At 37.2% G+C, this 26777-nt stretch overlaps 1 protein-coding gene and 1 long non-coding RNA gene across 3 annotated transcripts in view; one reads left to right on the top strand and one right to left on the bottom strand.

Annotated features, from left to right (window-relative positions):
• Positions 1-26777, top strand: part of ARHGEF38 (Rho guanine nucleotide exchange factor 38) — a 132965-nt gene that overhangs the window by 84130 nt on the left and 22058 nt on the right. Inside the window, exons 5-8 of one of the 2 annotated variants that reach the window (XM_058721744.1) lie at positions 6000-6017; positions 16973-17172; positions 19845-19978; positions 25660-25764. In XM_058721744.1, coding sequence (XP_058577727.1) covers positions 6000-6017; positions 16973-17172; positions 19845-19978; positions 25660-25764 — 457 coding nt within the window. The remainder of the gene's footprint in view (positions 1-5999; positions 6018-16972; positions 17173-19844; positions 19979-25659; positions 25765-26777) is intronic. The other variant, XM_058721745.1, reaches the window with a different exon arrangement.
• On the bottom strand, positions 19449-22604 carry LOC131507238 (uncharacterized). The gene is made up of 3 exons (XR_009259401.1): positions 21996-22604; positions 19778-19846; positions 19449-19541 (listed from the first exon to the last, which is right to left on the bottom strand). It is a non-coding gene; the product is annotated as an uncharacterized LOC131507238 (long non-coding RNA).

Below are 26777 nucleotides of genomic sequence, written 5' to 3'. Positions count from 1 at the left end.
GGGTCTTAATGTGGTACAAGAGGTTGGTAGCTAAATTAAAATGAAATCATGAGATTACAGTAATCCCCCATCTTATCCATGGGAGATACGTTCCAAGACCCCCCCACACACACACTGGATTTCTGAAAACTTGGATAGTACCAAACCCTATATATACTATGTTTTTTCGTATACATTCATACCTATACCTATGATAAAGTTTAATTTATAAATTAGGCATGGTAAGAATTTAACAACAATAACTAAAATTGAACAATTATAACAATATACTGCAATAAAAGTTATATGGTCTGTCTCTCAAAATATCTTGTTGTACTATACTCACCCTTCTTCTTGTGATAATGAGAGATGATAGCATGCCTCCATGATGATGCGATGAAGTTAGGTGAATGACATAGGCCTTGAGAAGTAGTGTTAGGCTACTATGGACCTGCTTAGGATCAGTCATCAGAAGGAGGACCATCTGCTTTCGGATCACGGTTTTTCCGTAGTAACAGAAACCCCAAGAAATGAACCCATGGATAGGGGAATTACTGGTCTCTGGAAAATGTCTTTCCAGGGGAGAGCTGGGATTGAAAGTGGGTTCAAAACAGGAGCCAAATAATTTTTAAAAATTAACGTTACTGCCCTCTATTGGTCATTAAGTTGTTGCAGTTCTTTACCTATTTTTCATATCATGGAAAGACTATATTCAAGTCGCAAAATCACAAGCATTTATGTAGTGCTTATACTATACCGAGCATAGCTCTGGGTGCTGAAAATAAAAAAAAGTAATAATAAATGAGAATTCACGTAACTCTTAAAGATAATATGTGACGTGTAGCTCCAGTTGAGTATTTTTCCACTATTTGCAGTTTAGTTCAGTGTTAGAAATCAATTTGGAGAAACCTTGAAGTTCGAAGTTGTATCCATGTAAATAAATTCATATATTAAAAGCAACATCGTCTAAATATGTATGGAGAAATAATGGTGTTATCCGGGGTGTGAATATCTACTTTTCCTACCTTATACTAGTGGCAAGATCTTATCAGTAAATGTCTTACTTGAGTCACTCTCCTTCTTCAATTTCTAGAAATAAAAATCTCACAGCAAGTGAACAACTAGGACCTTTAACTATCTCTCCAACTACAACCTCAGGAATGGAGGTCCATACCAGGAACGGATGTAGCTAATTTACTTTGGCATGTGCTCCTAACAGCTGACTAGAAGTGGGGCTGTCTGTTCAGAGTGGGGTGAACACTAGTTTATTCATCATTAAGGCTTTTGACTCCTAAGAGAAAGAAATGGACCCTGCCAGAATACTCCATTAGGCAGTGTTGTTCAGTATCATACCCCCTAAAAGCAGCTAAAAGGCAGAGGTAATTTTGAAACATCATGAAGTATCAATTACTGAAAATGACTTTCAGACCCAATGACTTACTTGATCTTTTTCTGAAAGCCTTGAGTTATTGCCCTGGTGGATGTCCCAAATCTTGTGTATTCAGCACTACTCTGATTCTAGGGAGTAATTTCAGGCACTGGAAGGTGCTAAGGCTTAGAAAGCACAAAAATCCAAGCAAAGTAATATTGACACTACTATTTCTTAAGGGAAAGAAAAATCAAAATAAAATAGCTTAAGTTAGAGCTATTTTCCCAAAAGTTGCCTTTCCATGAAAATAAAGTTGATGATGAATTGTACTGGTCTGCCCAAAAGCTGAGAGCAGAATTATTGACATTACTATAATACTGGCTTCAATTGAGCTAAGCTTTAAATTCTGAGAAACAGGTTTTTAAACAGGTTTATAGGCCAAAGAGAGTCTGGAACACCCCAAGGGCTTGGTTTCCCTTGCCAAGTAATCAGTCAAAGCTATTACTGGGGCTCTGCCTTCTCCTTGTGGCTAAATAACAGAGCCCAAGTGCACAGTTGCCAATTTCTAATGAATATTAGGTGTGGCCTTCATTTCTACCGTGCAAGGGGATATTGAAGCAATATCCATGAGAGAGGTGGCTTCAGGTCTCAGAAGTTAAAGCAGATTTTAAGCAACTTAGGTTGCATTTGAACTAAAATTAAAATATATTTATTGAGGGCCTAATAAATATTTATAAAAGTACTAGATAATGTTGAAAAAAACCCACATATATATGCATAGTTCTTGCCTCCTAGGATCACACTTTCTACTTGGGTAGATAAACAAAACCATCTGGAAAGTTTAATAACAATACCAAAGTTAATTTAAATAACACACCAGAAGCTGTCACGGTAAGGTTAAAGACTAATTTCCAAAAGGAGGGTAGAGAGATTTCCTGGTTCTATAACAGACTTGAGCTCATAACCCTTGGCTATTCTTTGAAGCCCATTATCTTTCAAAAGAGAAAATAATATTTGTATCTAGAAAATAATTTTGAATCCCTTTGAAACATTAGGACAGCATTTCCTGGTGTATGATTTTCCCTGTGTCAGATCCACAGGGATGTGTATTAAAACTGCACATTCCTAGGCTCTGCTCCAGACATACATACATACATACATACACACATACATACATAAATAGGACTGCTGGGGGTCCAATCCAAGAAGCTATGGATTAACCAGCACCCTCAGGTGATTGTGGATACATACTCAGGTTAAGAACCACTTCAGAAGGAGAAATCAGTACCTACTAGCTGCTTTCCCTGAAGCATACGACTTTCTTCATAACTATAGACACCATCTAAGCAGTAATTTCAGGGTTTGGGGACCTTAAGAAAGAAAAGGCTAAAACTTTCTGGGAGTGCAGTATCACATCTACATCTGTAACTTACAAATTGGAAATCTGCAAATTTTTATTTATTCAACAAGGAATATTTACAGAATCTCATTAGTGACCCCTAAGATTGCATGAAATGCTATTAATACCGTCTCTAAATTTATGGAAGTCATTTGCTAAAGCTCTGGTTACTTAGCCTCTTTGGGGTTATTTAAGGCTTCTGATCTGTATGCAGAAAATGAAAAATAGAATAGCTATAAATGCAAGTGTAACTATAATTAGAATAGCCTGTCTGCTACCTCCTTATTCTGTTTTTCTAGCTATAAATACCACCAAATCCCTGCTGCCTTTCAGAGGCACTAGAGATCTGTTTATTTTGTAATAGATAAAGAATGAAGGGGCTTTTCCAAGTTTTTTGGTAGTTGGAAGACACATTCCTAGCTTTATGTCTAGTTGTTATAAATTTGTATACATTTTTCTTCTTCCTAACCAAAGCCACCATCCTTGGGAGGAAAACTAACTTCTAGTCATGTGGGTGCTTTGGCTGTTTGTAATACTACTACAGTTTCTCCATTCAGAGAGGAAGCTAAAAGCTTGTGCAATGCAGAATCTAAAGGAATAGAGTTTAATTTGTTCACCATATTTTATACTGCTTAATGATATTCTAAAAAACGTTCCAAATAAAAATTAAGATCATTTTTGAGGGGTGCCTGGTTGGCTCAGTCGGTTAAGCATCTGACTTTTGATTTCAGCTCAGGTCATGATCTCACAGTTTGCAAGTTCGAGCCCCGTGTCAGGCTCTGAGATGACAGTGCGGAGACTGTTTGGGATTCTCTCTTTCCCTCTCTCTCTGCCCCTTCCCTGTTTGTTTTCTCTCTCTCTCTCTCTCTCTCTCTCTCAAAATAAATAATAAAATAAACACGAAAAATATTTTTAATCATTTTTGAAATGTTTTTCAATTCCTTGTTGTATGGCACCATGTTTGAACAAAGACTATTATAATTAAGAAACAGCCACATAAAAACTTCTGTTAATTTTAAGTCAACTTATAATGAGGCCGTGAGGGTAAGAGGTGTGGTGAGGGTTGTATTAAATTACTTTTATCCCATAAAAGGGTAAGTGGACACAATTTAACTTCCTCCTTCCTGAATTGTCTTTGGCTGGGGTGAACTTCTGGAAAGTTTTAGCCTAAAAGGAAGAATTTTTAAAATGAGGAGCAAATAAAAAGGAGACATTATAAGGTAGTACTATTATTACAGGTTTTCCCTGTTAGAAAATCTCTCAGGTTCCTTTTTATAAAATGTTATACTGACATTAAATACAGTGTTTAATTTATGTTATAATATTTGTTTTATTTGGTTGAAATAAATGAAATAGAGAAAAAAATTTCTATGTCTTCTTTAGGAGTTAAAAGAACAATCTTTTCTTTCAACTTCAAATTCTCTGTTTGGTTCCAAAATTATCATGTTGTTCAGTTGTTTGCCCCGTAGAAAAATGCATTTATATTTTTATTCAACTTTTCCCCCAAATTTTCTGATCTATGATCCATAGAGCATACTGAGAAAATGAAATTCCTCATTAGAAGGGGACAGAAATTGAGATTAAAATGTGAATTTAAATAAATGGAAGGAAATGCTGCATGGGGGGTGGGTAATAGTGCAATTTCTTTCATTCAAGTAGAAGCATTCTTCAAATAGCATTTAATAATTGCCTAAAATGATAACAGTTGCTGATTAAAAAAAAAAAAACACTTATGATTCTCTGCTTGATTACAAGGAAATCTTAGATTCAGCAGAACCCAGTTATTTCAAGATGTCTAGGAATCCATTCATAGAAGATGTGTGAAGAGTGAAGGACAAACTGTTTTACATATATGTATACCATTGTTTTCCACATATGTAGAGTACTGGGATTAATTTTTTCAAACCTTTTAAATCCATAAATCTATGAAATTCAACATAGGTATTTACCATAGATTTTCTTCTCAATCATAGAATATGAAAAGACTATCTATTGTTATGAGATGAGGTCACAAAAATTTTTCATATTGAAAATATTCATTGTATTCCAAAAGACTGGAAACCAGAGGTCGAGGTGATCAGGTTATGAACACAGTTTACTGCTTTATTTCTTTATAGCTATATGAAACTTTTGGAGGAAAATTTCTATCTCCTTTCTGCCTGAAATTTAACTTGAATGATTCCCACTTCTTTTCTTGTTAATTAATGAATTTGACAAATATGTCTTGTACTCCTACCTGATGCCAGTCACTTTTTCAGGTACTGGAGCTACAGCAGAGAACAGAACAAGCACACATTCTTGCCCTCATTCAGATGGGGAGCAGAGAGATAGACAACAGATGAAATAACTGTATGGTATATTAGAAAGTGACAGTGTTATGAAGAGAAATAAAGCAGAAAAAGAGGGTAAAAAGTAGAGTAGGATGCATGGCACAATTTTTAAAAGTCTGTTTTAAAGGAACTTTAGGAAGGTTTCACTAGGAAGAAACATTTGAGCAAAGACCTGAAGGAGATACCTGAGGCAAGAGCAACCAGGCAGAAGAACAGCAAGTGCCCAGACCTGGAGGCAGAAGCTTGTCTTAAGACTATAAAGACTATAAAAAGAGTCCTGGGCTGTTGCCATAGTTTGGGGGCAGTTTGGGAACAACAGGAAATGAGGTAGAGAGGAAGTGGAAGGAGAGGCAGATCACATTGCCTTGAAGGACTTCCATTTTTCCTGAGCTAGATGTAAGCCACAAAACTAGCAATGGCTAGTGAAAGTTTTTGTGAATTTTGATAATTAGTGAATTGTCATATTGAATAGGTGAATAGTTTATAACCTGGATAACACTGTATACAGAAATATTATGTAGCACTTGAGGGTAGCTTTCTACAAGTCAATTACAGTTTACTTTGTAGTGTTATAATCTCAATTTCTCCTGTCACTATGTTTAACTAATTCTATTCTCTCTTTTCATAATGTAAAAAAAAAATTGATGTTTAAATCCATTTCACATGATCAAAATTTACTAATTACAATCTGAATCAATAGTTTTTAATCTTATATAGAGTGTGAAACAAAGTTGGTGTAGACAAGACACAGGTAAAATTTAAGGGATGTGATTATAAAATAATGAGACTAATTCTCTAAAACATTCATGAAAATAACATCACTTTATTTTATGTAATAAAAATTTAAGGGTTTTATAATGCTTGCATATTGCCTTAAGTATGTAGATTTACATTAATTTACTTTTCTCCTTCTCTCTTATAGGAAAATATACATGCAAGAGTAAGTACATTCGTTTTAATAATAGAAACCAAATGTAAAGCTCATGGGGAAAATGCTATTGAGTATTTCCAAAAATTAGAATTTTTGTTTTTTACAATTATGTTTATTGCTTCTGATACATTATTTCCAATTTGCCTGAGGTAATCCTACATATTAAATTATCTCATATATTTTACAAAATGTATTAAAAGAATCCTGGGGTATAATATTTAATAAATTACAACTTTGCTGGTTCCAGGAACTCTTTAGGAATTGCTCATCGCATGTATGTTTAGGAACTTATTGTGTCCAAAACATACCTTCCTAAGAACAACATTAGTCTTTAAAAAAAAAAACAAAAAACCTCAGATTAATACCATAATGTTTTTGAAGTTTCTATAGATTAATGTACAAAAGAAAAGATCTTCATGCATTGTAGTAAATATTGGGTTTCTTCCAATTTGGACTCTTATATGATTTACAGAGAAAAAATCAAACACACATATAAAATATATTTAATATACATAAAATATTAAGATGAAATAGTTTGTCACTGGGACAATATAGAAGTTATCTTATCAAAATAACAAAACATATACACAACACTTTGGAAGATGTCCATTTTTATAGAAGGAAAACATGTCTAGTCTAATACTGAAGGATGATATTGGCTTAAACACAAACACAGATTTACCAGTACTTTTAAAAAGTACATTTACTTTCATTTTTTTAAGATTTATTTTATTTTTGAGAAAGAGAGACAGAGTGTGAGCAGGCAGTGCGGGGGGTGGGGGGGGGCGGGTTAGTGGGGGGAGCAGAGAGAGGGAAACAGAATCCAATGAAAGCTCCAGGCTCCTAGCTGTCAGCACAGAGTCTGATGCTGGGCTCGAACAGAGAGATCATGACCTGAGCTGAAGTTGGACGCTTAACTGACTGAGCCACCCAGGGGCCCCTAAAAAAGCATGTTTGCGGGGCGCCTGGGTGGGTCAGTCGGTTAAGCGTCCGACTTCGGCTCAGGTCATGATCTGATGGTCCGTGAGTTCGAGCCCCGCGTCGGGCTCTGGGCTGACAGCTCGGAACCTGGAGCCTGCTTCTGATTCTGTGTCTCCCTCTCTCTCTGACCTTCTCCCCATTCATGCTCTGTCTCTCTCTGTCTCAAAAATAAATAAACGTTAAAAAAAATTTTTAAAAAAAGCATGTTTGCTTTAGCATGGTTAGTTAATTGTCTAAAGGCCTGAGTTCCTAGTCTGTGTGTGTACTTGTGTACACGTGTGTGTGTGTGTGTGTGTGTGTTCTAAACTTATGAAACTGTACATCAGGAAATACAAAAATCTATAAAATAAAAATTATATTAACTTAAGCTGTAAATACCTGTCATTTATGCTTTGGTGCAGAGTGACCATGAGGAAAGACAGAATTTCAGAAGTGAGGTGGAAGAACCAGGCATCGGACAGGGAACCTTAAACTAAGGCCTCGTGCTCGTGTCTTGGCCAAGTTGAGATGTTAGTTTTTGACATACCAAACAGGCACCCAGTTTTCTCTCACTTTATAAGTCTTTTCTTTCAAAAGGGGGATATATATATATATATATATATATATATATATATAGCATGCAAACAGATGTGAGTAGTGTTGTTCAATGAGTTCCTAATTCTGAGATCATCTCATGAAAAGGTGCATGATGGAAGGGGGCCCTTGTCCTTTCACACACTGGGATCCTCCTGGCTTCTCTTCAATGATAGTTGATGCATTTGGAGGGGTGGGAAAATTGCTGTCTCCTTAAAAAGCCTTTTGCTCCTGCATTGTGCCTAGGACTAGAGATTGACATAGAAGAACTATGTGAATTACACAAGAACTTCCTATGCTACAAATTCTGCTCAGGTTTCTTTTCCTAAAGTTTTTCTCCTGTGTTTATAAAGACCAAAAAGAGAGAGAAGAGAGAGAGAGAGAGAGAGAGAGAAGAGAGGGAGAGAAAGATTCAGAGGAGAGTGAGAGATTCTTTTAATACAGTTCGCATGCACAGGCTCCCACATACAGAATACTCACAACAAACAGTACATTGTATTGAAATACTTGCTTAAAAATCGCTCTAGCTTTTAGGACAGTCCTGCTGCGTGGGAGTTAGCAGGCTTTGTATGCCCCCCCTAGCCTATTCTATACATCAAGAACTGGAAAAGAGGACGAGCAATCCCAGCATGTGGCTGGATGAACATCAAAGGCACATTCGCCATGAGTTATTTTCCTTCCTGTTTCTCTCACTCTGGTCATGAGGCACACATGCTGCTACATAAAAGGGTAAAAGGCAATGTCAAGTGCTTTGTAATTGTTTGGCTCCTTAGCAGCTAAGGCCAAGAATATTGCAGCCAAGAGTGCATTTAGGAAATGTAGGTTTTTAGATGCTTCAGAAAAATTCCTTACCTATGGAAATGGAAAATTGTGTCTGGGTTCTTTTTTTACAATTGACATATTTAAAAATACAGAAAAAGATGTTTATAACTTCTAACATGTTTATTTTGAATTATAATCTTATGCAAACATCAAAGACAGTATTAAAGTGACAAGAATCATAGAATCCTGCACCAAACAAATGCCTCCAAAGCATTTGATCCAAGTCCCCTGTTCTAAAGCAAGAAAAACATAACTATTCTAAATTTAACAATCTCCAGAAATGCAATGTTTTATCTTTATGTTTTTCCACTTTTTTATATGCATCCTCTGTCTGACCATGTATTCTTACCTTTGGATTCAGGATTTCTATAAATCTCAAAATGTTGTAAATTATTTTCATCTTTCTTATGTTTTACATTTTTTTAAATTATTTTTTTTTTAATTTTTTTTTTCAACGTTTTTAATTTATTTTTGGGACAGAGAGAGACAGAGCATGAACGGGGGAGGGGCAGAGACAGAGGGAGACACAGAAGCGGAAACAGGCTCCAGGCTCTGAGCCATCAGCCCAGAGCCTGACGCGGGGCTCGAACTCACGGACCGCGAGATCGTGACCTGGCTGAAGTCGGACGCTTAAGCGACTGCGCCACCCAGGCGCCCCACATTTTTTTAAATTATTAAATAAACCCTGGAAAACGTAGAAAATCAAAATGAAGATAGTAGAGACAATTGGTAGTCACATTCCAGAGAGTTAACTCTTGTAGCATTTCAGGAGTCCCTTACTTCACTGAAATTTTTTCTACACACACACACACACACACACACACTGACTAACATAGGACCGCTATATATTTCCTGTATGTCAACTTACTACCTCATTCATCAGTGTATCATGGACACCTTTCTATGTCAGTAAATATAAATCCACATTGCTTTATGACTGTATAATATTTTATCTGATGTATACACCACAGTTTAGTTTACCAAACCCTTATAGATACTTGAATTATGTCTATCTGTCTTATAAAGATTGATGTTATGTGTTCATTCTTATACATGATGTTTGTACAATAATTTGATTTTCTTAGAATGAGTTTCTAAAAGTGGAATTGCTAGATCAAAGGGCTTTTCATACTTACTGCCAGAAAATTTAAGAAAAGATGAAATAATTTATATTCCCACTACCTGTGTATGAATTGTCCATTTATCTCCTATTAGCGAGCACTAGAAACAATTAATATGTGTTATCTTTATAACTTGTGGCAATGTAGGAGGCTCCAAATAGTATTATACTGTTTTAATTTCAATTAGTAATAATCTTGAGAATTTTTCATGTATGGTTAATTATTTGTACTCATCTAATAAATTATCTTTTTATTGATTACTTTTATTGAGATGTTCATCTTTTCCTAATAAATTGATAGTGGCTCTTTAATTAGCAAGTGTATTAACACTTTTTCTGTTTGATGTGCTATAAATAATTCTTCTAGCTTATCATCTGACTTTTAACATGGTTTATGGCAGCTTCTGTTTTCATTTTTATCTGTATAGTATTGCAGAGCTAAATTTTAAAATAGATTTATCACTTTTTTCTACCATGGCTTTCAGATTTTGTCTTGTGCTTAAAAACTCCAAGATTGTTTTAAAGTGTAATCCCCTGTTTCCTTCAAATTCTTATAAGTTTCATTTTTAACATTTAGACCTTTGATCTATATGGAAATTGTTTCGGTATAAAGAATCCATTAATTTCGTCATTTTTTTCTACATAGCTAGAAATTATCACAACACCTGATATTGAATAATTTATTTTTTTTCCACAGAGTAGGAATGTCATATTTACCATGTACTTAATTTTCATACATACTTGTATTTATTTCTTGATTTTCCATTTTGTGCTATTCTTTCATCCATATATGTACCTATACCAAATGCTTTCAGTTTTGCAGCTTTATATTTTAATATAAGATATAACTAAAGTTGACCCTTAAACAGCATAGAGATTGGGGTGCTAACCCCATGCAATTGAAAATCCATGCATAGGGGCGCCTGGGTGGCGCAGTCGGTTGGGCGTCCGACTTCAGCCAGGTCACGATCTCGCGGTCCGTGAGTTCGAGCCCCACGTCAGGCTCTGGGCTGATGGCTCAGAGCCTGGAGCCTGTTTCCGGTTCTGTGTCTCCCTCTCTCTCTCTGCCCCTCCCCCGTTCATGCTCTGTCTCTCTCTGTCCCAAAAATAAATAAATGTTAAAAAAAAAAAAAAAAAAGAAAATCCATGCATAACTTTTGACTCTCCCAGAACTTAACTGCTAGTAGCTTACCTTTGGCCAGAAGCCTTACTGGGAACATAGTCAATTAACACATATTTTGTCCATTACATGTATTATATACTGTGTTCTTATAATAAAGTAAGCTAGAGGAAAGAAAATATAATTAAGAAAATCATAAGGGAGAGAAAATATACTCAGTACTGTACTGTATATTTAAAAAATTCGTGTATAAGTGAACACTCACAGTTCAAATTTGTGGTGTTCCAGGGGTCAACTGCAATCCCAGCCCAGTACTCTTCCTTTTCAGAATTTTCTTGGATATTCTTGCATGTTTCATTTTTTAAAATGTTTGTCCTTTTGTTAAAATTATATGTGCCATGGTTGGAAAAGCCAAATAGTTCTACAGGATTTAAGAAAAATAGTCCTCTCTTCACTTACCTGCTTCTTAAGGACATAAGTATTTTCACATCTTTTAGTTAATATTTTGGTACTTATCTTCATCAATCTAAAAACATGTTTGGTTTTCCCTTTTTTTTAAGTGTATTTATTTATTTGGAGAGAGAGAGTGTATGTGTGTGTGCACATGCTAGCAGAGAGGGGCGGAGAGAGAGACTCCCAAGCAGGCTCTGTGCTGATAGCACAGAGCCCAATGAGGAGGGACTCCATCCCACAAACCATGAGATCACGACCTGAGCAGAGATCAAGAGTTGGTTGCTTAACCAACTGAGACACCCAGGTGTCCCTGGTTTTTCTTTTTTAAGTATTATGTTTTGTCTTCCCCTGTAGAAGACAAGAATTTATCTCTCTTCCTATACCACCTCTACTACACACACACACACACACACACACACACACACACACCCTCCACATCTCTTCATTCTTCCTATGCAGTTACATTGTCATTTGGATTAGAGCCATCATCAGTATTTGATTTCTTATATGTGAGTATATCTGAGTAAATTTCTTTTCAAAGCTAAACCTTGGAAGAAACTGATTACTTGTTTTCCTGGGAAAACAAAAAATTGTCTCTATTTTTTTTTAAAAAATTTTTTTGTTTTCCTTGTTGTGATCATTAATGCCACACACTCACAGCCAGTCATCTCTTAAGACAGCCAGATATATTATGCATGCTATCAACTTCATCTCCCTAAAAAAGCCTCTCCCAGAGCCCTTCTGACTTATTGAGTCTGGACTGGGTGACTGGGCACAGCCATCTTTAAGGAACTCCCCTCCTGGCATCCTGGAGAATCTTTGCCTCTTTCCTATTTTTAGTACCTCCTTAAATAGTTTTCTATGTTTGCCAAGAAAGTAAAATTTTAGGAAATTTTATATCTCCTAAAATCTTTATTTTACCCTTACACATGACTTATAATTTGATCAAGTATAGGATTCTAAATAGAAAATCCTTCATCTTCAGAATTTAAGGGTAATTCTTCATCATTTTCTAGCTTTCAGTGTCGCTACTAAAATCTGAAGCTTCTTCTGATTCTTAATTGTATGTTCGTACCCATTTGCTTGTATGTTTCTCTAAAGGATTGGAGGGTCTTCTTTTTGTCTCCAATAGTCTCAAGTTTCATGAATTCCCAAGTGTGAATCCATCTCATCCATTGTGCTGGATCCTCACCAAGTTCTTTCAACATGCTAACTCATGTCCTGTTCTTGAATTATTTTACTGATGATTTCTTCCCCATATTTGCTCTGTTCTTGGTTTCTGGGACTCTTATTATTTCAATATTGGATCTTTTAAACCAGTCTTCTCTCTTTTTTTTTTAATTTTTTTCTTCTCTTTTCTATCCCTTTGTATTTTTTGTTCTTCTTTCTGGAAAGTTCCTGAACATTTTCTCCAACACTTGTGAGATTTTATTTCAGCTATTATCCTTTTAATTTCCAAGAGCTCTTTCTTAGTTCTTCAAATGATCTGACTTATTTGTATAGCACCCTAAAAATTAGGCTGTTTCTTTTTTTAATGTTTATTTTTGAGAGAGTGAGAGCGAGTGCGTGAGCAGGGGAGGGGCAGAGAGAGAGGGAAATAGAGGATCCAAAGTGGGCTCTGTGCTGAGAGCCCCATTTGGGGCTCAAACTCATGAACTGTGAGATCATGACCTGAGCTGAAGTCGGATGCTTAACCAACTGAGCCACCCAGACACCCCTAGGCTGTTTCTTAAACAGGTTTGCAACTAGTACTTCTTATTCTAAGCCCCACCTCTCCCTCTCTCCACTTCCACAGGTTCTCAGGGAGTCTAATTAATGAATCTTTGGAGGAATGATTAACTTATTGCCTCTCCATATTACTGGCTCTCTCTGGTTTGAAACTCTCTGGTAATGAATCAATTACCATTAATTCATTTTCTTTACATCTTCCTTTAAGAAAAATTTTTTTAATGTTTATTTATTTTTGAGAGAGAGAGAGATGACAGACTGCAAGTGGGGGAGGGCCAGAGACAGAGAGGGAGACACAGAATCTGAAGCAGGTTCCAAGCTCTGAGCTGTGAGATCATGACCTGAGCCAAAGTCAGATGCTCAACCAATGAGCCACCCAGGCACCCCTTGTTCACATCTTCTAATACTTAATAGTGCGTATTTATTTTTACAACAATTTTTTATTTATGTCAAATGCTATTTCGTTATTATTTCTATAGCAATGTACAGCTTTTTTCTAAAATTGACTTAAGGTGTTTTAAAAGGAGAGTGAATGAAAATAAATTCAATAATAGTACACATGGTTTGTGGCTACTGTAAAATAAATATTAAATTTAGGATACTTGTGATCATAAAACAGAGGAAATTCAAAGTAATATGATCGATAGTTAAATGATTATTTTCCCTTCCTCTTGTTTTCTCCCTCTAATTAAGATATATTGGTGTACCTCAGTCTCATATATCTGATTTTTTTATCTGCCACCACAGTTTTTACAATGTTTAAACATCATTTTTATTTTCATTGTGCCACTGTTTTCTTGTGTTTGTTGTGAAGCTCTTTACAGCCAAACTGGATGCTGCTAAAACAAAGCCAGCTGTGTTTACTGGACTTTGTAAAGTCCTAATAATTCACAATGAGATTAGCGTAGCTCCTTATGTACTAAATGCTTGCCAAAGTATTCATGATAAGACAGAAGAAGAAGAAACAGAATTACAAATGAATGACTACCTTGGTTTTTAGCCCAGTGTGTATGGGAAATTGTTATGCATTTGGTTACTTTCTGTTGGGGATGCATGTGATAATTGGGTGTTTGGCTGAGCTGAGTTATATCACACATAGTACTCATTTGCCTCTCATAGTTATCAGAACTTAATCTTACTGGAAAGGATTAGGTGGGGTGAATGCCTGGAGTGTCATTATCTTAAAAGACATCCTCTATCTTTTCTACCATATTGCTTGTCTGTGTGATGCAGATATCAGAACATCATTGCTCATCACTTGGGCAACTGTCCAAAGTACGTGCCTGAAGACAAAAGTGTCTGGGAGATTTCTCATTTTTGAGAAAGCCTTTTTAAATAATTGCATTGTGACACTTTTAAGAGAAAGAGTAATAACTAATAATTGTTATTATTGCCCCTTGAAACATAAACGAGAGAGAACAGAACTTTGATATCAGAAAGTAATGGAAAAAGAAGTAATGATAAGGTGTGGACACTCTAAAGGGCTGAGGTTGGTTTTTTTTGAAAGATCTTAAGCTCAGAGTTACAAGTATGGCCTAAAGGCCATACATCTGGATTTTTTTCCCCCTGTAATTAAAAATGTTAAATATGTACATAACAATAGACCAGACTAATAAGCTATCTTATTAAAATTGGGTTTTCTTTGATTGAGTTCATTGAATCATTGAATATGATTATATTCATATTTTGATGGCATTTTCAGTGATTTTTAGAGGATTAAATAAACTAATATTTGGTGATAGTCAAAGGAAAACCTCAGAAGAAATTCTGATCATATTCACACAGATAAAATGATTTCTTCTCATCAAGTTAATACCTTCCATATTCCTGACTTGTTCTTATTTAAGGGAATTATTTCTACTTAAGTGTCTAAACTGTTGTATTGTTGAAGAATCTCTGTTTTAAGATACATATAAATGCTGTATTTCATATTCAGATGTTTTGCTTTTGATATACCATCAGTTAGAAAATATATTTTTAGTTGCTTTTTTATTTTATTTTATTTTTTATTTTAGAGAGAGAGAGAAAGAGAGCACATAAGCAGAGGAGAGGGGCAGAGGGACAGAGGGAGAGAGTCTCAAGTAGGCTCCATGCTCAGTGCAGAGCCCGACACAAGGCTCGATTCCATGACCCTGGGATCATGATGTGGGCCGAAATCAAGTCATACGCTCAACTGACCAAGCCACCCAGGCACCCCTAGTTACTTTTCTCAGTATTCATAATAGATTTACATTTTTTTCCCATCCACTTCACCCCGTCCTCTTGGAAACCAACAACATCTCTCTTTCCCTTTCTCTCTCATTCCCTCCTTACCATCCTGTCTCCTTACATCCCTTCCTCCCGTCCTTAATGGATTTTGTGTAAATGGGTAGAAAGTGCAAGATAAATTGCACTAAAGCAGCTCTTTACTCCCTTGCAAACCATTTACTTTGAATTTCCTCAAAAGAAAAAAAAAAAAAAAAGGTTGCCACTTGGTCTGTTTCTGTATTTGTCTTTATTATAGTATCATCATTTTCTCAGCATGTGATAAAGCTCCTTGGTCTAGTATTCATGACCACTGTGCAATTTTTTTGGAAAAAATTCAATGTAAAATAAAAGCACATTACAGAAAATCTGAAATCTATCATTTCAATCTACAAATATTCATTGAGAAAATATGTATGTCAGGCTGGAGATAGAGTGATGACAGAGAAATTGAGCATAAACTGATAAATAGGGAAACAAAATGATTGCAGATAGTTGATAAGTGCTACAATAAAAATGAAAATGGGGAGATGTGTCAGAGAGTGACTGGTGTGTGTATGTGTGCACATACACATGATAATCAAAGTTCCCGAGTTTCTCATTTTTCAAATGAAGAGTTTAGTTAGATGATCTCTAAGGTGTTTTCAGGCCTTTTCTAATGATAAACTTTTCTAATTTTATCCAAAGTTTTTTAGATCCATTTCACTATTCCAGTGATATGGTGTGTTGTCTGTCCCTATTAATATTTAGAAATAATAATTAAAGAATAAAAAATTCACCTATTAAGATTGGAAAGCTGTCTATATTCTTATATATATTCTTACCTACCAAAAACAAAGCACAATTTCTGTCCATGTCTATTTATAGTGTCTATTTGCCTCTTGACATAAAAAGGCTTTTAGAAACCTGACTTCTCGCTAAAAAATGCATGACAGTGGGTTGGGCAATGACATGACCAAGCTTTCAGCTTTTTTGCTTTCTGTGAACTGCTTGGCCAATTGGAATGACTCTATTCTCATGTTAGAACTCTGAAAGAGAGAGTCAGTCATGTGTGCTCACTTGTATATAGCCATTTGAAGATTTGTTGGTTAAGAATTCCCTGTGGAAAATCATGCAAAGTCATGTGATAGCAATGATTAGTGACAGTGGTGGCATTAATAATATTCAGAGAACTGTTGCATTTATTAGAAATGTCTTCTGGGAACTGTGGTAGAACCTCTGAAACATTATAAATTCAACTATTCAATTTGGTAGAAGAGAGAAGACAATGATTTCTTTCGTCTATACTTGACAAGTCATGTTTTAAATAATAAATTTATTTTCCTTGCTAATAATCACAAAAATATCTCCGGGAAGATATATTTTTCTTGGTTGTCTTTCCAAAAAAGTAATTCTGAATTGTTTCCCACTATTATTATGAATCTTGTCATTAAAAAAAAAAAGGTAAGTGGAACATGGATGGAAATCCTGCTTTGAGTCCTTTTTGGTGGACAGATATACTCATGTGTTTTCTTTTAGGTTTTTAGTAGTAGGATGTTTCAGTCTGGCTTCTTTCTGTCATCCATTGCTCTTGCTTTATTTTTAGAAATTGTGTACAGGGCACCTGGGTGGCTTAGTTGGTTAAGTGTCCAACTTCAGCTCAGGTCATGATCTCACAGTTCATGAGTTTAAGCCCCACATCGGGCTCTCTGCTATCAGTGTAGAACCTGCTTTGGATCCTCTCTGCCTCTCCCCTGCTCATTCCCTCTCTCTCTCTCTCTCTCAAAAAATAAATAAACATTTAAAAATAAAATTGTATGCAGCCAAATGGAGGAAAAATAAAGGAGAAAAACAGTTTCAGGATTAATCATAAAAATCACAAAAATGAAAAGGAGTTAATAAGACAAATGTCTGTGAAACTGATATTATTTATCTCTATTATAGAGGCAAGCCAAACTTACTGGACATGGGCTCTTTGATGATCAAACCAATCCAGCGTGTAATGAAATACCCACTACTGCTCTGTGAACTCCAGGGCTCCACCCCTCCCTCTCACCCAGACTTCAGGGCGCTCGGGGATGCCTTCACTGCAGTGAAAGACATTAATGTGAACATCAATGAACTTAAAAGACGGAAAGATTTAGGTAAGAGGAGACATGATGAATTGAGTGTTTTCTGTGACTGGAGTGTTCTGCTTCTGAGAATCAGAATATCTAAGTAGTTACAGCAGTTGTGGTGATCATGGTCATCTGATATCTAGAGTTAGAGGCCAGGGAGGAGAGTGTGATTTTGTCTGGGTTCAGGAGATCATGAGACACACACACACACACACACACACACAAATGACAAACTTTTAAAAATTAAGCAGCCCTGTACTCAACCTCTGTTGCCCACCGCACGCCTGGTGACATACTGTGGCCTGAAGAAACCATAGCGCGTCGTCCTCCTGTCACTGGCTGTATGTGTGGCAAGGAGAGATGGCATGGCCAAGTAGCTGGAGCCGTGGGAATCTAGAGCTTCGTGAAACCGATGGTGAAACAGGTCCAGCTGCTGCTACATAGAGCTCATCTGGTTCTGGCACATTAGGAATGGAGATTTTGTAGCAATAATTGTTTCATTGAAGTGAACAAGTATATTTCTTTCTCAAATTAACAAATTATTGCTAAGCATTTGTTAGCTAAGATGTAAAATTTGTGTCTGAAGTAGAATGTAGATTTCAGAACAGGAGGCACAGTTATATGGTTTCTATCATCCTGGATATAGTAATGCATTGGGATAGATTGTAGGTCCTCTCGTAGTGTAATTTGTGTCCATAAGTTCACAAATGGCTTTGTGCTTCTAACATTAAAGCTCAATTCAAGGAGTGCCTGGGTGGCTCAGTCGGTTAAGTGTCTAACTTTGGCTCAGGTCATGATCTCATGGTTCATGGGTTCGAGCCCCGAGCCTGGAGCCTGTTTCATATTCTATGTCTCCCTCTCTCTCTGCCTCTCCCCCGCTTGCACTCTGTCTCCCTCTGTCTCAAAAATAAATAGACATTAAAAAAAAATTAAAATAAAGCTCAATTCAACATTAAAGCAATGGTAGGACTTTGGATCTAACTGCTCCAACAACTTCATTTATTTTTATTGTTTTTATTTTCTAATTTTTGTTCAAAAAATATGTATGTATATTAATAAATTAAAATTATAAAGAAGGTCCCAGAATAAAAAAGTGGAAGTTGTAGAGGAAGAGACACCATAAAGAAAATTAAAAGACAGTCCATAGTCAAAGGATTACTATCTAGAATATACAATTACTGATATTAAATCATTAATAAAAACATTTTAATACAGAAAAGATTAATAATAAAAGTAAGCAATTCAGAAAGAAGAATAAATTATTTTTTTTTCAGGGGAACAATACATTTTAATTTATTTAATTTTCCTTAGAAAAAGTTTTTTTAATGTTTGTTTATTTTTGAGAGACAGAGACCTAGCATGAGTGGAGGAAGGGCAGAGAGAGAGAGGGAGGCACAGAATCTGAAGGGGCTCCTGGCTCTGAGCTGTCAGCACAGAGGCTGACGCAGGGCTTGAACTCATGAACTGTGAGATCATGGCCTGAGCTGAAGTCGGACGCTTAACCGACTAAACCAATCAGATGCTCCTCTATGTGTTTTTTTTTCTTCTATTTTCTTTCTTCTTTCTCCTTCTTCTCCTTCTTCTCCTTCTTTCCTGCAACACGCATGGCACTACAGTTTGCTGGGATTTGTTTTTAAATTTAATTATCATGAACCTTTTGATCATAAACGTAAATATCATGGACACGTTTCTAATTAATATTGGCCTTCTTTTTACTGGTTCTCTGGTATTCTATTTCTGAGTGTGTCATAATTTATTAAACTATTCCTTTATGAATAAACCTTTTGATTGTTTCCAACATAGTGCTATTAGGAAAAAATGCTGTAGTAAACAAAACTTTGTATGCTTGACTATGGAAAACAGATTCTCTGCATGACTTTCTGATCATAGACGATTCTTTTAGGAGATTCTGCCAAATTGTTCTCCACAAAACTGCATTGGTTTAACCCTCACCAACAGTGTATTAAGATTGCCCATCTCTCCACACCCTTACCAAAACTGAATGTTAGAAATATTTAACATCTTGGGGGACCTGGGTGGCTCAGTCAGTTAAGCATCTGACTTCCGGTCAGGTCAGGATCTCCAGCCCACATTATGCTCTCTGCTGTCAGCACAGGGCGCGCTTTGGATCCTCTGTTCGCCCCTCTCTCTGCCCCTCCCCCACCCAAGATTTTTTTTCTCTCTCAACAATAAACATTTAGAAAACAAAAAGAAATATTTAACATTTTGAACAATATGAGAGATGAAAATGATTTCAAAGATAAAAAAGTAAAGCTCAGAGAGGTGACTCAACTTACCCCAAATCTCTCAGCTAGTGGAGAGCCACTCTAGGGTCTGAGGTCTCCTTGTGTTGGATCCAGTTTTCTTACCTAGGTCATGATGCTTCATCCTAGAGACTGAAGATAATAAATGTATTATTTGAGGAGAGAGAAAGCTTTTCAGGGATTTCTTTAATGTGGGAGGTAAATGCACCTTGAGCTTTGAGGTGCTCAAGCCCTTGGACAGCTGAGTGTCTGGTCAGCAGGTTGGGCAGCTGGGGTTATGACTGGGCAGTAGCACTGGAACATACTGCATCTGCATCAGAGGGTCAAAAATCATCGAGATTTCTATCTTAAATATTGATCTTATGTACTTTGGATGAAACACACTCTTTCTATGGTGCATGTGTTCAGATCTGTGATTGCATTCTTCCATTTCAGTTCTAAAATACAAGAAGAATGATGAGGATGAATCACTTAAAGACAAACTGTCTAAACTAAATATTCATTCAATTAGTAAGAAATCAAAAAGAGTGACAAATCATCTAAAGATTCTGACCAGAGGAGAATCGCAGGTAACTTTTCTTTTGGGGTCACATACATTCTCCTGGGGAGCATGAGTGCTGATATTTGTGTAAGGTTTTGTTTGGTTGTTATCAGAGTTGTTTCTAGAACACTGGGAATCAAACTAATTGTCTGATGCTGTTCCTTTCTTTCTCCTTCTTTTAAAACTTTTTTTTTTTAAATTAAATTTCTTTATTTTTGAGAGGCAGAGAAAGACAGAGCATGAGTGGGGAAGGGCAGAGAGAGAGGGAGACACAGAATCCGAAGTAGGCTCCAGGCTCTGAGTTGTCAGCACAGAGCCCAATGCAGGGCTCGAACTCACGTACCGTGAGATCATGACCTGAGCTGAAGTTGGACACTCAACTGACTGAGCCACCCAGGCGCCCCACTTCTTCTTTTGGAGGAAGTTGAGTGGGGGTGGTTTTGATGCTATTTTAGCTGTGGTGCTTCCTTCCACTCAAGAAGGAAAGGAGAGATAAGGGCGTGAGGACAGGGCTCAACAAGGATGTCCCAGAAGTGCTGACACTCATCATCAACCAGTGCAGTCTCGCCCAAGGCAAAGTCCTCCTTTCATCTTATCTTTATTTCACTTATATATTTTTTTTAAAAAAAGGGTGTAGGTGCACACCTTACATGATTTTTTTTCCCTACACTTATCCTCTTCCTCTCTCCCCACTCCTATGCACATTAAATTACTGGATAATTGTTCTGTGTCAGCTGCTTAGCCTGGTTTGAACCACTTTCATCTTGACTTCTAACAAATAATGGATGGACTAGCAAAGACTCTCAGACTTTAATGTACATAACAATTACCCGAGGAGCTACCAGGGTTCCATCTGGTTGAAGGCACAACCTAGGAGTCTGTATGTTTTACAAAAACTCCAGGTGTTTTGAAGCTAAATGACCTCGAAATAAGTGACCAATGGAACACACTTTGAGAATCACAAGATGGAAAGTTCACAGCCTGGAGATAATAATTCAGTGGCGTTCTAACCAAAAGTAGGCAGGGCAGTTCTTAAAATACCATATAACACTTTTTTTTTTTTTTTAATTTTTTTTCAACGTTTTTTATTTATTTTTGGGACAGAGAGAGAGACAGAGCATGAACGGGGGGAGGGGCAGAGAGAGAGGGAGACACAGAATCGGAAACAGGCTCCAGGCTCCGAGCCATCAGCCCAGAGCCCGACGCGGGGCTCTAACTCACGGACCGTGAGATCGTGACCTGGCTGAAGTCGGACGCTCAACCGACTGCGCCACCCAGGCGCCCCCCCATATAACACTTTTATTCCTTCTCATTTGCCTGATTTCAACCCTTATTATGTTAACATCTCTAAGGTTTTTAGTGTGAACTAGAGGCAACCAACCATATGATGGTTCAGCATTGGTTTTAGATGGCCTGTCCTATCTACTTTACTTGCTAGCTGCCAGAGTCTTTCCTTTTTCTGTTAAGTCTGCAGCGTTCTGACCCTAAGACCCTCTTCTTCTGAATGCCTAAAAAGCTTACTGAGTGTTTCCAATCTGGGCACCATAAATATTTGCAGGAGTCACGCAGGGCAGAAATTAAGAGCAAAGTCATCCAGATCTGGCTTTGAACCTCACCTCTTCCACTTAATAAATATTTGCCTTTGGGCACATAACTTAAATTCAAAGCATTCATAAAGATTATAGTAGGACCTAACTCATGGAGTGGTTGTAAGGATTAAATGAGGTGATGCTCATGAAGAAAATACCTAACACAGTGGGTAAGCACTCAATATATATTAGCTGTCATGATCATGATCATCATCATTATCATCATCATCATTATTTTATATCATTATTGTGAGAAATAAGCCCACTGACCCAATCAAAGAGGGACGCGGAGACTCAGAGCACAGTGAAGCGAGGCTTTAATCAATGTTCTTGCAAGAGTGGGTGTCTGATGGACAGGCACACTCCGGGCAGTTACGGTAGGCAATTTATTTCCTAGCATGCAAATCCGTCCCCTGATTCCTCATTGGCTGAGTACTACAAAGGTTACAGCCTTACCCGGACATCGCCTACACCCTTTTAAGGCAAAAAGCAGTCTGATTGGAACAAATGTACATTCCTTGAGGTGATGCGGATACTTCAGTTCTTTGGCAGAGGCTTATTGCAAAGCCCACAAAAAATAAGCCTGCAAAATGGAGAGGGAAGAAGATCCAGGAAGTGAAGTATCTAAGGGTTTGGGGCTCCACTGTGGAAGGACGGGTTCGCACACACTTCCAATAGGTTGTAAACCTATTAACTAGACAGCAAAGCTTTTATTTGGTATTTCGGGAAATGAATCATCTCATTTCTCACAATTACCTTGTCTTATGATTTACCTTTTAATGTACAGACTTACTTCTCCTGTAGATATAAACTCCTTTATGCATGGTGTATTAATCAGGTCTTTTATTTTCTATATTTTATGATGTTTTTAACGCCTTGGAAAAGCTGCTGGCCACTAGAGAGGCTCCTCCCAGGGCTAATCCATTCTTAAGGATAGCAAAGGGCTCAGCTGGGATCACTTCTTTCATATGCAAACCAACCAATCCTGAGTCTATAGCTCCAAACACCTGCTTATCTATGTCTCACCCAGTAAGCCTGTATTCCTTTGCCTTAAATCATCCTAGGGCCAGCTACCAGGCAACTAGAGACCATCCCTATTGCCCAAAGCCCATGGGAATTCTCTAACCTGGTCAGTCCTGAACTGTTTATCCTTACCCAGCTGTTTCTATAGGGTTTCCCACAGAAACCACAATAAAGGCTCTGGCCTTGACTTTCCCCTTGCTCCTTTCTGCCACCTGACTGAAACCTAGTGATTGTTCTGTGGCCCTGTATGGCATGCAGTGACTTCCTTTCTAGGACTTGTCAATATAATCAACTTCTTCCAAGCCTTGTTTTTGTTTTCCTGTGTGGCTGCACCGACTTTACCGTTTCACAGCCAACAGGGATATTTTCGGAGTCCGTGGCATGTACCATTCATGCTAGTACTTTCTTCATGTTCTCCTAGGGGCTCATTGGGTCCATTGCATGCAGACGATCACTCCAGGCCCCTCTCTTAATGTGAAACTATAATGTGAGAAGTTTGGGACATCGTGGTATGTGGTCATAGGTCAGGGAAAGGAAAATCAAGACATCTGAACTAAAAACACAAATAATAAAATTGGACTGGGAATTCAGTTTGAGAAGAGACTGTAGCCTCCACAGGCATGTGTAAATGTCATGCACACAATTCTCCCCTAGTCTTTAAGATGCTGCTTCTGGCTTAAGACAATTCTATTGAAGAACAATAGGTAGGTTTAATTCTGGGCAGGTTTTTGTAGAAGCAGTTACATTCTTTAACATATTTATCATCAGCTTCTGATATTTTCCAATTGTGAACTAAAAGTGAATTGTAGGTAAAGTGGCCTGAAGGGATATTAATTAGATTTTCCCCTTAATCTTTTGAGAAGATGTCCTGTCAGCAATGAAGCATTTCACTGTTAATCAGAAAATCAGCTGCATAGGCTGAACTGCAGAAGAGATAAATCTCAAATCAGTCAATTTTGCACTTGTCAGCAGCTCAAGTGAAATATTTGGTGGAGTTAGGGTATAAAACTATTACCCAAGAGGAAGATTCCATTCAATTCATCACACATGTATTGAACTATGTACCAGACACTATGTTAGAGATTAGGAATACAAAGAAATTCTGCATTCAGACTCCTTGGGTTTGAATCCTGGCTCTACTTATTAACATGTGTACATTTCTTTAACTTCCTATATTATTTAGGGTAAAGGCCAAACTTCTAACACAAAAAGATTCCAAAACAAAGTAGCTTAAGCCAGATAGTCATTTATTTCTCTCTCTTACCATAGTCCTGAGATGTGAATTCCGATGAGTGAGCTCTGCTGCACAAATGTCTTTAGGAACCCGGTTATCCCCAGTCTTGTGCTGTGCCTTCCCCTAAACATACTGTCTTCATTGGCTTGGTTGAAGCTGGGTCACTGCTGTGTCTTCAGTCAAGTCCCAAGGACAATGTTACAAGGCCAAAATTCAGAAATGAAACACATCCTTTAGCTCACATCCTATTTGCCCAAACCAGTTACAAAGGGCAGAGCCAGCTGCAGGGGAGTCTGGAAAGAGCAGCCACATGCCCCACTTAACCCAGGGTGCAGATCCTATCAGCAAAAGGACGACAGGGGGGGAACATCAACTATATCTGCCACACCTCTCAAGCCTCTATTTCTTTATCTCTAAAATGGGATTAATAGTGGCACCTAGGCCATTGAGTTATATAAGAATTAAAATGAGAAAAATGGAAGACAGGTTTCAGCACAGTGTCTGGATTATGGTGTTTAATAAATGTTAGCTATTATTATTATTATTATTAAGAAAAAATACTTAATCTCAAATGCTTGTAATTCATCAGTGGAGAGAATCACTTAAATAATTAACTAGAGCTGTGAGAGCACATGGGGGAGCAATTAATTTTCTACAGTGGAAAGAATAGGAATTCAAGGGGGGATTCATAGAAGGGGTGACAGTTGAGTCCTTAAGAAAATTAAACAGAATTCTGCAAGGCAAAAAAAGGACAGCAGCATATTCCAGCAAAATAAAGTAGCATGAAAAAGGCTTGGGTATAGGAACATAAAACTGGGCAATATTTCTCATACTGTGATCCTTGGAATCTCTTATTTTTGAATCATCTGGATCCCAGCCAAGATACACAAAATGAAATAGCTGGCAATGGGTCCTTGAAAATTGCATTTAAAATAATCTGCCCTGGCATATTGTTCTTTACATCAAATGGGGTTAGAGCATAGAGATCCTAGGCTAGAGGGTACTGAATGTTGTGTGAATTACAAAGAACTGCCCATTTAATCAAAAGCTTTCTAGATAAATAATATTAAGGGGTTTAAAAATAAAATAAAAATGAAACCATTTTCTATACATTCAGTTCTAAGGTCAACCATCTTAAATCAACAAACCTATGAACAGAGAACAGCTATGGTTACTACTGTTGTGGGATTTTTTACCTTAGTATCTGGATTCCCTGTCTTGCCGCTTCGAAGAATAAAGAGGTGGACGCAGAATAAAATGAGCAGCAGGCAAAAGTTTGTTAGAGTATGAGAAAACAAGAATAGTATGAAAGCTCTCTTTACAGAGAGGGGGCATTCGAAAGTGAATGCCCCTGACTATAGACAAGGGTCTTTGTTTCACGAGGTTTTAACCCTAACCACCCCCACTCCTCATCCCCCCACCCCTGCTTCCCTTCCCCCATGTTTCTTCTCAGGTTCTACCCTTATTTATAGGTAACTCCAAATGCCTTGTCTGTTAATTATTTTACGAACACACAAATGTAGCATAATTTAAGTACATACATAATATATACCATTAAAAACCGCAGAGAAAAGTTTTACCTCCTACAGCTACCATCGCATAGATGAAGAAGCTATGTGAAAGCTGAGAGCAGATTAACCTCACCATGTGACTTTGCTCCACTAATTGAACATCAGTCGTGCTGTGTGCTGGTACACATCAAGTGCCGTGCTGAGACGGTCAGCATGACATGAACGGTTTTCATCTCAACAAGGAGTTTTTGGTTTTTTTTATCATGTGCTAGGCTAATACAGTCCATGCTATTTTTTCAAAACACCAGATTTGCTTGAGTTATAGAAATAAATAATTTCATCTCTATTTTAGGTAAAAGACAATACCTTTAATAGGGAAGAAAAGCTATTTAGATCTTTAGAAAAGACGGTGAGGCATTGTGTGAAGAACATTTCCCTCTGTCTTCAACACATACAGGTAGGTGAGACAACTGTTTTTGAAGTTTCTACCAGAAGATCTTAATGTCCATGGTTATTACGAAGAGTAAATGTGAATGTTCATTTGTTTATATGATCGAATTTATATGATAAAATTCATTGTATCAGATTTGGGAGGCTGCCAACTGCAGGTGAGGGAAGCCAGTAGAAACATTTAGATTTTGCTCTTTGTTCCCTTACCTGCCCCATTTCTTCTCCCAATCGAAGTCGCCATGTTGTGGAACATGTGCTCACATGATGCTTGACCACGTGGTGCTGGGCCATCAGCATGCTTTCCTTACAATTGAGATGAATTCATTAATGCAAAATGAATTTAGCAGAAATTTTCTTTATTTGTTGTATTATACTAACACATCCCTTTCTAGTACCTAGAACACATATTTGCAAATTTAAAAGTAGGACTGAAAGAAAAAAGTAAATCAAAGAGGGGGCATAAAATGAAATTAGAGAAGTTACAGAGCAAAAAGTACATAACATAAAGGCCATATAAAAACCACAGAAACTGGGTCTCAAATTTAGCTGTAACCTTCTGAGAAGCCAACTTAAGAAAGGACATGTGATCACACAACTCTGGATGAACTGAGCACTTCTATTTATTTTATAACCAGTGTTTCATAATGCCCCCTTTACAGTTCTGAATAAAATTCACCAGTAATTCAACCCAAGGTAGGTAGGTTTATGTAAAAGAAAATAAACTCTAACAAAATACTAAGAACTACAATATGCAAATGCTCCCACACAACCATAGTAGAAGACAAAAATACCCCCCCCCCCCGCCAATTCCCAGTCCCTCAGGAGGTTTTCCTGCCCTTGTTGAGAATCACTGACTTAACCAAACCCATTGAAGTGCAATATAATTATATTCAGTAGAGAAAGAATTGATCTCATAAAGAAGACATAGTGTCCTCAACATCTTGATAATGGTCATGACTTTGAGACATAGACAGCTAGTAGAATTACATGTAACTCAGTTAACAAATGACCCCCTTCCCA

The sequence above is a fragment of the Neofelis nebulosa genome, chromosome 3 (assembly GCF_028018385.1).
Source record: "Neofelis nebulosa isolate mNeoNeb1 chromosome 3, mNeoNeb1.pri, whole genome shotgun sequence".
NCBI lineage: Eukaryota > Metazoa > Chordata > Mammalia > Carnivora > Felidae > Neofelis > Neofelis nebulosa.
The sequence above is the reverse complement of the archived record's forward strand: the minus strand, read 5'-3'. Positions and strand labels throughout refer to the sequence as shown.